This window comes from Calidris pugnax, unplaced genomic scaffold (genome assembly GCF_001431845.1).
Source record: "Calidris pugnax isolate Ruff unplaced genomic scaffold, ASM143184v1 scaffold431, whole genome shotgun sequence".
NCBI lineage: Eukaryota > Metazoa > Chordata > Aves > Charadriiformes > Scolopacidae > Calidris > Calidris pugnax.
Genome location: NW_015091459.1, coordinates 130,449 through 142,552, shown reverse-complemented (window position 1 = coordinate 142,552; position 12,104 = coordinate 130,449). Strand labels below are relative to the sequence as shown.

Below are 12,104 nucleotides of genomic sequence, written 5' to 3'. Positions count from 1 at the left end.
GGGGGGGGGGGGGTAGGGTGGCTTTGTGGCAGTTGTAAAGTTTGGCAACTCTGAGTTTTGAGGCTGAAATACAGTGGGTTTTAGCAATATCTTTGTGCAAAATGAAACTACCAGTGACGACATATTCAGAAATCTTGATGTATCTTAATAATAACTCATCCAGTTTAGATCAGAGAGCTCGGATGGAGTTCTGCTGTGTGTGTCCCTGTGCTGAATTCCTTTCTCCCCTCTCATCCCAGGCCCCCTGCGCTCCATGGTGGAGGACCTGCAGTCAGAGGAGTCAGATGATGATGACAGCTCCTCTGGAGAAGAGGCAGCAGTCAAAGCAAACCCCGTCAGCCGGGATTCCAGGTGGTAACAAATCAGGAAGAAAGATGTTGGTTGTCTTTTTGTGCTCCCCAGGTTTGGTGTTTCAACCTCTCCCTCCTTTTGGAGGGAGGAATCAAAGTGATGGGTGGGGAGAGAGGAAAAGTGTGAAAGAAGAAGAGAAAGGGCAGAAATGTGGAGTACTTGGCAGAGGGGGAGGGGACAGGGATTCCAGGAAAACAGCAGGGTGAGAACAGACTGGGATGAGGAGGGATCACCCGAGCTCAAAGAGAGGAAGGCACTGGGAAGTGGTGTGTTGGAGTGTGCAGGTGTTAGTGACTGAGCCCCTCAAAATAGTCACCTAATTGTCCTCTTCAGATCTCTGCTGAGCTGAATGGGGTGTGATACCTTTGATCTGCAGAGATTAGAGAGGTGTTGTGGAGGCTGTCAGCGTGTGGGCTCCTCTTACTGCCTGTGACTGACACCAGGCTGAGAAGTCTGAGTCTCTGCCGGTGGAGCGTGCTGACAGTTGGTTACTTGACTCCTCCGGGACTTGGTTAACAGCTGTTTCCTGCTTTAGTCAATGGAAATAGTTGAATTTCATCCTTCTTCCCTCAGGAAACGTTGTCGTAGCCAAAAACTGGAGTCTTGGGCTGAATATTTAAAACCAAACCCTTGGCCCAGATAGCAGCTGCAAATTTCTAATGATGCTTTGATTCACCAAAAACTAAAAAAATAAAATAAAATCCTTTGTTGCACTCTGTCACTGCCAACTAAGCAGGAATGAAGAGACTAATATTTTTTTATACCTTTAAGGGATAGATAATAAACAGTTTTTCAAGTTAATAAAATCATTATAGCAGGTATCCTACATTTGTAGGGCCACAAGAAGAATGAGAAGAAGTAGGAAATCTCAAAGGTCACAACAAACACTAGATGCTTTTTTTTTTGCCTGTGTTCTCTGTGGGGGTGTTGGAAAACCTCTTATGCAGGTACTCGGTGATCTTGGAATGAATCCTCAAAATGAACAGTTGCCATTTGTGAAAATCAGGTGGTATTTTTTCCAGTTGTTCTAAAGAGACTTGTGTAGGAAGGAGCTGAACTGCTGGCTGTAGTGTGGAAACTGAAACTCCCTGCTCTGCCTGCCCAGGGAACGGGGGATGGCAAAAGTGATGTCAGCAGGGAAAAAAAAGGGATTCTTGGAAATTACAGACTGACCTTTTCTCCCAGACAATTGAGCAGTCTGTAAAAAAGAAATTAATTTCACATAACTCTGTGTAGTTTGGTTGGCAGAGCAGTGAATTTCCCCTTACCTGGTGATGCTAATTCTCTGCTGCTTGTCTTTCAGACTGAGCCTCAGTGACAGTGACAGCGATAACAGCGCCGACTCCTGCCTGCCCAGTCGAGAGCCTCCTCCTGGCCAGAAACTGCCCCCAGCAAATAACAAGGTATTGCATCCTGTCTGCACATACATTGCTTCTTTCCATCACCAAAGTTCCTCTGTTGTGTTCATGGTGTTAATTCTGACTTGTGCCAATTTTTCCCTATTTCACTGTCTTCATCATAGAATTGCCCAGGTCAGAAGGGACCTCCAAAGGCCATCTAGTCCCACCTCCCCGCAGTCAGCAGGGACACCCCCAACTAGACCAGGTTGCCCAGGGCCTCGTCGAGCCTCTCCTTGAATATCTCCAGGGAAGGGGCCTCAACCACCTCCCTGGGCAACCTGTTCCAGTGCTCCACCACCCTCACAGTGAAGAACCCTCTCCTCATCTCCAGTCTAAATCTGTTCCCCTCCAGCTTGAAGCCATTGCCCCTCGTCCTGTCACTGCAGGCCTTTCTAAACAGGCTCTCCCCAGCCTTCCTGTAGGCTCCCCTCAGGTACTGGAAGGCTGCTATTAGGTCTCCCCGGAGCCTCCTCTTCTCCAGGCTGAACAACCCCAGCTCCCTCAGCCTGTCCTCGTAGCAGAGCTGCTCCATCCCCCTGATCATCCTTGTGGCCCTCCTCTGGACCCGCTCCATCAGGTCCATGTCCTTCTTATATTGAGGGCTCCAGCCCTGCACACAATACTCCAGGTGAGGTCTCACCAGAGCAGAGCAAAGTGGCAGAATCACCTCTCTGGACCTGCTGGCAATGCATGTTTTGATGCAGCCCAGGATGGGGTTGTCCTTCTGGGCTGCAGCTGCCCACTGCCTGCTCATGTCCAGCTTCTCCTCCACCAGCACCCCCAAGTCCCTTTCCTCAGGGCTGCTTTCCAATCCCTCACCCCCCAGTTTGTATTGGTGGCGAGGATTGTTCTGGCCCAGGTGCAGAACCTTGCATTTGCTCTTGTTGAACCTCATGAGGTTCACCTGGGCCCACCTCTCCAGCCTGTAATTTCTCTCTGTTCAGTGCTGTGTGCCCAGGCCATTAAACCACTGTGTTGTCTGAACTGATTTTAGTCCCTAATATTGATTTCTTTTCTCCTCAGGCATCTGGAAGAAAAAGCCCAGAGTCTTGTAACAAGCCAGAGAAGATCCTGAAGAAGGGAACGTACGACAAGGTTTGTTTGAGGATTTGCATGTCCTAGAACTGTGGGGTGCTCACTAACACTTCGGAGTAGAAAAGGGTTTGAATCAGCCCAGGCTGTCCACATTGCTCTGTCAGCGGGTGAAAAGCTTGAGTATAGTGAAAGAGAGGTGTTGAAAGGGACAGACTGTGGAAAGTGACACTGCAGAAATTGTATATATTCAATAGATGGACCCCCAGGTCATTTCCAGATGCAAAATGTTAAATTAGTTTTATTTGTTTGCCCTTTGTCTGAACCACTGGCCACTGCTGCAGTGGAAGGTGTCTCTGCATTAAAAGGCAATTTTCAATCTGTCTCTGATCTTACAAATTAAAGATTGTTTGATGCTCTGCTTTGCTGGTTTAGCTGAAACCTTTGTTTATTCAATGAAATTCCTTCCTTTTCTTGCCTCCGAGGAAAGCAGAGCTGTGGAGATGCTCCCAAAGCATGGCTGACTCGCCAGCAAATACCCAAACCCCAAGTTGTCCTGAAAGTTCTCCCACTGTGGTTTGGGTTTTTTTTTTCATAAAGAAATCAATCACATGGGAGCTTGAAACTTTTTCTTCCTCTAATCATTGAGGTCCTTGTGATAATCAGGGTGTGTGAACACTTTTTCAACAAGAGAGCACCTCACGGATTAATCACTTCATGTTAGGTCTGAGTGTGATTTTGGAATACTTATAGCAAGCAGGAGACTCAGATACAAAATATTTAACCACTAAATACTGTAAACCAGAGCTGGGATGGCTTGTCTGAGGCAAGGTTTGTAGGTAATAGTATCTTTTATTAGATACTTAATATAAATAGAAGGAAACAGCCTTGAGACCCATTGAGTGCCTGAAATACCAGCAGCTTTTCCAACTGTCAGGGGTTTTACAAAAGATACTGGCTCTCCCAGCAAGCCCAGCATCCAGTGCTGCTTAGGTGTTTGGGGGGAAAATGCTTTTCTCTGTGTGAATGTGCTTGGGGTGGGGTATATTCCACACATTTGGGGTGGGGGGAAAAGTTTGGGATTTTATTTTTTTGGTTTTTTTTCTTGGTACAATGGCTTAAATGTGTTTGGGTTTGCTGATACAGGCACAAACAGCTCTGGGGTAGCTCTAGAGGTTAGGAATCTGTGCAGAGCAGTGTGCCAACAGACACTATATTGCCTGCTTGGAAAAAAAAAAAAAGAAAAATATCTGTGCAGAGCAGTGTGCCAACAGACACTTACTATATTGCCTGCTTGGGGGGAAAAAAAAAAAAAAGAAAAACCAAACCACCCTTAAATAAGAGCAATTCACATGTTGAGCTTGGAAACAATCCTGTGTTTCCCAGTAAAACCACCTGGGAACACAGTGCACTCAAAAATTGTTCCTTACCTAAACCCAAACCATTGCTCAGGGATGTTGGTGACTGATGCAGGTATTCTCAGGTAATGAGTAGTTTATTAGTACAACTCCCTGATGAAGAACTCACACTGAAGTTCACCAAGGTTGAGGTCCTCGAAGATCAAAGGGTCTGACCACTTCTTGAAGCTGGTCACAGGTGTTTGTTTAATGGTGTCATTAACTCGTTTTGCTGATGGTCTTCAGGCCATCCCCATTTGTGTGAAGTCTTTAGTCTCCCAGTACTCGGTAATGATGGAGGAGGCAGTAAAAAATTTAGGGAAAAATTGGGGAGTAGGAACATGACTGAAAGGGCCTCAGGTTCCTCGTATCCTCAGTAGGAAAGTGGCTTTGGCAGTCATTCAGTGTCATATTTCTGTTCATGCCTCCTCTACAGGCCTACACTGATGAGTTGGTGGAGCTTCACAGGCGACTAATGGCACTACGGGAGCGCAACGTGCTACAGCAGGTAGGGATCTCTCCAGCTTCCTGGCAAACTGCTGTACTCTGGTCATCTCTGTGCCCAAGGGTCTCAGCCTTTCGTGTGCCTCTCCTTTGTGAGATGGTCTGGTTCGCTTTGAAAGCAAAGAGATGTAGGGAAAAAAAAAAATAAAATCAGATGTGCACGCGATGTTTTTGTTAGAAAAGATGAAGAAGTGTGGTGTGGGCACCTTTCCTCTGCCACCCTCATAGTGGACCCAAAGCTGGGCTCTCTTGGTCTAATTTAAAGAAATGTGCCCACATGACTTTTCCAAGTGAGCAGGAGGAGCTGGTTTGCCCTTTTGGGAGAAGATTTGCTCTCTATGACTTCATGAAAGGACACTGTAGAGAGGTTGGTGCTGGTCTCTTCTCACAGGTAATTAGTGACAGAATGAGAGGGAACGGCTTCAAGCTCCAACAGGGGAGGTTTAGATTGAACATTAGGAAGGAATTTTTCACCCAAAGAGTGGTCGGGCATTGGAACAGGCTGCCCAGGGAGGGGGTGGAGGCCCCATCCCTGGCTGTGTTTAAGGGCCGTTTAGATGCAGTGCTGAGGGACATGGTGTAGGGGAGGACTTTGTAGAGTAGGGGAGATGGTTGGACTCGATGATCCCAGGGGTCTCTTCCAACCTAGACGATTCCATGTCTCTATGTTGTGAGATGCTCTCATCTCCAAAGGGATAAGGAAAGGACTGGGATGGGTTGCTCTGTATCTGCTGTAGTTCATCTTTATGGGGTCTCTATACATCTTTACTTGTCTCCTTTCTGTACAGATTGTAAATCTCATTGAGGAAACCGGGCATTTTAATGTTACCAACACAACCTTTGACTTTGACCTCTTCTCCTTGGATGAGACGACCGTCCGTAAGCTGCAGAGCTACTTGGAAGCGGTAGCCACATGACGCTTGGCCTTGGGAGCGGGCTGCTTTTGAAACCAGAAATCCCCTTTATTGGTACCAGGAAACGAACCCATGGAACTAGACCTTCTTATTCTCTTGATTCACCCGAAGCACTGCCTTAGAGAACAGCCATGCTCTATGAATGCACAGCCAGCTGCACTTTCTTGTAGGCTTCAAACCAAGCGCCCATATCGCTGAGTCTGTCCTCCCTAGCTTCATGTAAGTAACGCCTGGGCACAGGTCCTGAGTAGAGCAAGAGATGTGCTGCACTTAGCTGCACAGCCTGACCTTTTCTGGTTTTTACTTGGAGAAACTGTGTTTTTTAAGAGCACGTTTTCAGGTGTCTCTGAGATCTGAAGAAGTGTGGACGATGTTTTCTTCACCAAACCTAGGGACCAGCCTGCCTGCGGAGAGCTTTAGCGAGTCCCGTTTCCTCCAGCTCCGCCCAGAAGCTGTTGGTGCTGTGTGTAAAGCAAGATTGGCTTTTACAAAGCCAGCTGAGAGACTGGTGACAGAGGAGGCCTCCCAGGAGGGTCCTGCTGGTCTGCTGCAGAGGAAGAGTGGACAGATTCCAGTTTTGATCCCTTGCAAGTTAGTTCTGCCACGGTTCGCTCCGGAGCACTGCTGTAATTTGGCTCCCAATTCCTACAGGGCATCATCGTCCCACACCTGGGACCTTCAGCTTCCTGCAGGGACAGTTTCTGTGCTCTTTGGAGAGGCCTCTAGAACCTGCTGTCTCCTGCTGGGGTTTTGAGATGTCTTGTTTGTTGATCTGAGCTCCTAAACAAAGTCTCACTCCTTTCAGTCTGCTTTAACTGTAATAGGACTACAAAACTGTAAGCTGTATATTTTATATATATATTATATATATGTATGTACTGTATGTATAAGAAGGGCCTAGTTGGGTCTTATGATCTTAAGGGTGTGTTTTTTTCTGTTATGTTTTTTTAATGGCTCTGGCAGGGGAAGGGCGCTTAATAAGATTTGACTTGTTTGTTAAAATGCCCCTCGTGGACAATTTTTAGTGTCTGAAAGCTGAACAGCAATCTTCAAAGCATTTTTGTGCTCTGGAAGGGACTCACCTGTCGTCTTTCCATTTGTCAGTGTTCAATAACTTTGCCAAAATAGGTGATTGGTTGTGTTCTATGTTCTCAAAGAGGAATCTCCTACAGTGGCCCCTATAGTAGTGGCTGTACTTTGGGAAAACCAAAACAAGGGAGGGTTTTTATCTTGGGACACACCTGGAAAACGCTGATGTAAAAACCAAGTGAAGTCAGGTTTGTTTCCTCCTCCCTTTCCCTCCCCCCTGCCTGTGAAAGGAACGGCAGAAAACAGTAAAAACACTAATCCCAGAATCTTTCCTGTATTTCTAGTGAAACTAGTATTGATTTCCAAGTGTTCTGTAGGTGGGTGTGAGGAAAGTCCCGTGGCTTTCCTCCAAACCAGGTTACGCTCCTGTTCCCTAAATTCAGTATTTTTTTGAAGAATTCTTGCTCTGTCTTTTTTCCAATCAGTGTGTGTAAGCTTTTGCCAAATGTTGAGTGGGCTGCAGGCAGCAAGGGGGTGAGCAGTGGTCCAGGGGAGCCCCCCACTTCTGGGTGCACCCCCCATATCTGTGAAAGCCCCGTGTGGGAGCTGGGGGTGGGGGGGGAGGGATCCCATCGCTCCAGGGTTTGCTGTCCCTTCTCCACTCTGGAATTGCAGTCCCTTGTTTTGGGTTACCCCTTTCTTTTATCATGGAAATGTTGCAACTAATCAACTGAAGTGGCAATATGATGATAAGCTTGTTTGAGTTGGGTCATGTTGACCCGATTCCCATTAATTTTTGTCTTTGTACCATCTTTTCATGTGTCTCGTGTGCGTGTGTGTGTGTGTGTATATATATATATATATATAAAAAAAAAAAAGAAAAAAATCAAGCTCATGGCCAGGTGCAAACCCTGTCACGACAGTGATCTCAGCTGTTTTCTTTCTTGATGGACAATGCCAAGCCTGGATAGAAACCCTGTGCGCAAACGGACACCTTGAGAAGGTGGAGGCCAGCAGGAGGAGGAGGAGCTGCTGGCAGTGGGACGCGTTGTGGTGGAGGACAGGACAGCAGCCAGGAGTGTCACAGCCTGTCCCATGTGCTGTTAGGCCTGGTGGGTACGTGTCAACTGCTCGTGGTGTCTGTTAGGTCTGTGGTGTGGAGGAGATCAGCCTTGTGTGGGTCACTACGGCCCCAAACTTGGCTCCTTGGGTGTGTGGAGCCTCCTGTGTGCTGCCCCCAGGGCAGGGTGGGGTTGGTGACATTGTTCTGGCCCCAAAGCAGTAGGAGCAGCGGTGGTAGGACCAGAATGAGATCTCCCAAGGTCTTTTGCCTCCTCTCTCCACCCAGGGAACCTCCTCCCATTGCGTCCGTGTCACCTCTCCTGGCAGCGCTTCTCCTGGTGCCGTCAGCAGCCTCCAAGAGTTGCTCCACTAGGGATGGGAGGTGCCACCTCCCTCCTGTCCCTTTGTCACCATGAGATGGTCCCTCTGCTCCCAGCCTGTCCAAGAACACGCGTGGGAGGGTGTTCCTGGACGTGGCTGGAAGCGCCCGGGGCTCCCCCCCCCCGGCTCTGGCATCGTCCTCTCCCTCCACCAACTTCATCGGTGAAGTCTGATGAGCATTGATAGGAATTTCGTTTGGTTTTTATAAGAAGTATTTTACACATGGATTTTTTTAGACTGTTTATAATCTCCTTGAAAACCTGAGATAGGATTGTTCCCTTCCCCCCCCCACCCCCAGCAATAGTTCTTTTCCATGGTGTGCACATGCTGATTTGTTACTAAAAGGTTTCTTGCAAGTACTTAGTTGTTCTACGGAGTTGTTGTTTTTTGGGGTATGTGGTAGCGGCGGGGACCGCAGGAGGAATGGCTCTGGCAAAGAAAAAGGATGCTCAAATTTGGGCCTCGTCTTTGTGTCCCCCTTCTAGTTCCAGATGAGCGAGTTCCCCGTGTAGGTCCCCTCTAGGCTGGCTGGATGCTGTTCCCAACATGCCGTGTACAGGTATTTGTGGATAAAAGTGGTTTTTTGTTCTTGTGTCACTCTTGAGAGCATGGATGGATTCTTGTACTCTAGGAAGGAGGTGGCAGTGCTGCTCTTGGCATTGCTTCAGGTCTTCGAGGATGTGTAGTAGCTTGCGTTGTTTAAAAAAAAAAAAAAATTTAAAAAAAGGAAAAAAAAAAATAATAATAATAATACCCAAAATCGACTTCTAGCCATAATGGTTTTTTTTTTTCCAAGGAAAACGGACAGAATTCTGTTACTTTTCAGTGTCCTTCGTCTTGGTACCGAGGGCGTGAAGAAGTGCTGGTGGGTCTGAAGGCTTTGGGAGTTGCTTTGAGTGGAAAGGTCTTGGTGAGATCAGGACACGGCTCTTCCTTTGGCCTCGGCCTTTGTATTAAAGGGCAAAAGAAGGGGCAGGAGTAATTCCTGGTGTCTCGGTCTGCGTGTGTATTAAGCCTTGAGGCTTTGATTACTGACATTTACTATGAAAAAAAATAATAAAAAAGGAAAAAAAAAAATAAATAAAAAAAAAAAAGAAAGGCTAGTAAGGCTGGCTGGGTGCCTGGATCCCAGAGCAGCAGCTGAGGAGTATTGGACACGTAGGTGAGGAGGGTGACTGTGCTGGGTCAGCCCCACGACATGGAAGTGCAATGATTTTACCACCCGTTCTCCTCTCGCCGCGCGGTGGGAGCAGCAGAACTCGCGGAGAGACTGACGCAACAATCCAGAAGCAGTTTTATTTTTTGTGGGATCTTGAAGGTGTTTTGATGGTGAGAGAGGTTTAAACTTGCCCGGAGGGAGCTTTTTGCCCCGGCCCGTTCTCTGCAAGTTTGGGGGACACACCCCCGAGTCGCTCTGGTTCCCCAAATTTCACGGTGGCGAAGGCACCGGAGCCGCGCTCGCCCGGAGCTTCCCTCTGCTCGCCCAGGTGCCCGGCACCCACTAGTACTTCTAAAAAATGAGGAAAAATCCATCAATATTGCTTTCCTGAGGGCGTGAAGTAGCCATCAAAAACTGACAAGATGAGTTTGCACTCCTAAAAGAAAAAAAAAAAATTAAAAAAAAAAAAATTGTAAGTACTTCAACTTCTAGATGATTTTTAATTGTATTTCTGCCTAGAGCCGAGGTATTAAATACCTTGTCACTTGAGGATTTTAAAAGTTGTGTTGGGAAATGAATTCTTCACTCAGCTGTAAGAAATTCAGCTGGCCCAAGACTAACTTCAAGATTAAAAATAAAAAAAAAAAAAAAAAAAAAAAATAAAAAAAATAAAAAACTCATGTTTGTAATACGTTACAGGATTGTTTGTCCTGAATTTTAAACTTTTTGTTAAATTTGTGGAACTATGGAGGAATTTTCTAGAAAAAGTGAAATAAAGTAAGATGGAAAAGTAAAACTTCAGGTGTTTTTTTGGTTTGTTGTGTTGCTGGTAACGCACTCGGCTGCTGGGCAGCTCAGGAGATGAAAAGCGAAGGAAAAGGAAACCTGTTTTAAGGGCAGTCGGTCTGGGGTAAGACTCTAATGTCTATTAATTTCATTGGTGTTTTAATTTGGCTGCTTTAAGTCCCACAGCACCTGCAGCGCGGAGTTTGGGTTCTTTGATATCCGTTATGGATCCTCTTAGAGGGGTAAGACTCTAATGTCTATTAATTTCATCGGTGTTTTAATTTGGTTGCTTTAAGTCCCACAGCACCTGCAGCGCAGCGTTTGGGTTCTTCGATATCCGTTATGGATCCTCTTCCGTATATTCCTCGATGATCTGGATGAAGGGATGGAATGTACCATCCTGTTGGCATCCCGTCCCTTCTGAGCAGAGCTCGGGATGGAATGTACCATCCTGTTGGCATCCCATCCATTCTGAGGATCCATCTCCTGAGGAGAGGCTGAGGGAGCTGGGGTTATTCAGCCTGGAGAAAAGGAGGCTGAGGGGAGACCTTATTGCTCTCTCCAACTCCCTGAAAGGAGGGTGTAGCCAGGGGGGGGTCGGTCTCTTTTGTCAAGTCACAGGAGATGGGGCAAGAGGAAACGGCCTCAAGTTGCCCCAGGGGAGGTTCAGATTGGAGATTAGGAACAATTTTTACAAGGAAAGGGTTATGAAGCCTTGGAATGGGCTGCCCAGGGAGGTGGTTGAGGCACCATCCCTGGAGGTGTTTAAAAAGCCGGGTTGACACAGTGCTGAGAGACATGGGTTAGTGATGGGTTTCATGGTTAGGTTGATGGTTGGACTGGATGATCTTAAAGGTCCCTTCCAACCTGGACAATTCTATGATTTTACCCTCAGCAAATTTGCTGATGATACAAAACTGGGAGGGGTGGCTGATGCCATCCAGCAGGGCCCAGGGACAGGACAAGAGGAAATGGGCACAAACTTGGCCATAAGAAATTGCATCTAAACATGAGGAGGAACTTCTTTCCTGTGAGGGTGGCAGAGCCCTGGCAGAGGCTGCCCAGGGAGGTGGTGGAGTCTCCTTCTCTGGAGACATTCAAACCCCACCTGGACACGTTCCTGTGGGACCTGCTCTGGGTGACCTGCTCTGGCAGGGGGTTGGAGGAGATGATCTCCAGAGGTCCCTTCCAACCCCATCAACCTCTGCCTGTGGGTTTTCTCTCCAAAGGCAGGGAAACAAACCTTTTTGGGCAGAATTGGGTGTTATTTTGCAAAAATTCACAGGTGCATTGAGAGACACAAACTGCGCAGTTTATTTATCAGCCATTCCTCAGGGAAACATTTCAAACCCGTGGAGCTGAGAACACAATTGTACAATTGCAGGTCCACCAGCCCCTCACCCACCCGGGCACAGGGGGAATCCTGTCACACACAAAGGTTTAGGTTTAACCCCCCCCCATGGCAGGGGGTGCCCCCAGTTCCAGGTGCTGTTACCACCCACCACAGAGGGGTTTCAACACTAAGTCAGTGTTGAAAGTCAGAGCCCCAGTGACCCCAGCCAGGAGCTCCTGGGAGCTTTTTGTGATGCCAGGATGTTCCCCTCGCTCCAATGGTTGGTGGGATGGTCCCACCATCTCCTAGGGTTCCTCCTCTGGCTCTGGGAAAAGCCACCCAGAACCACTTCCACTCAGCTCCACCAGCCTCATTTGCAATAAGCATTTTACAAGCAATCCTTCATTTGCCATTAGGATTATTCCTCCAGACACGGGCCTGGGCCTCACAGGACCATTTAGAAGAGACCTCCAAGAGCTACCGGTGCTGGGTGAGCCCCGTGTCCTACAGGCCATGTCAGGGCCTCTGGTGCTGTTACCACCCACCACAGAGGGGTTTCAACACTAAGTCAGTGTTGAAAGTCAGAGCCCCAGTGACCCCAGCCAGGAGCTCCTGGGAGCTTTTTGTGATGCCAGGATGTTCCCCTCGCTCCAATGGTTGGTGGGATGGTCCCACCATCTCCTAGGGTTCCTCCTCTGGCTCTGGGAAAAGCCACCCAGAACCACTTCCACTCAGCTCCACCAGCCTCATTTGCAA

General features: G+C 47.7%; 1 protein-coding gene across 2 annotated transcripts in view; it reads left to right on the top strand.

Moving 5' to 3' along the window:
- Nucleotides 1-10,025, top strand: part of MLLT1 (myeloid/lymphoid or mixed-lineage leukemia; translocated to, 1) — a 42,307-nt gene extending 32,282 nt beyond the window's left edge. For both annotated transcript variants that reach the window (XM_014961633.1, XM_014961632.1), the window contains exons 7-11: nt 240-351; nt 1,655-1,754; nt 2,775-2,846; nt 4,617-4,688; nt 5,473-10,025. In XM_014961633.1, coding sequence (XP_014817119.1) covers nt 240-351; nt 1,655-1,754; nt 2,775-2,846; nt 4,617-4,688; nt 5,473-5,601 — 485 coding nt within the window. In that variant the 3' untranslated portion in view covers nt 5,602-10,025. The remainder of the gene's footprint in view (nt 1-239; nt 352-1,654; nt 1,755-2,774; nt 2,847-4,616; nt 4,689-5,472) is intronic.
- Nucleotides 10,026-12,104: the final 2,079 nt, after the last annotated feature.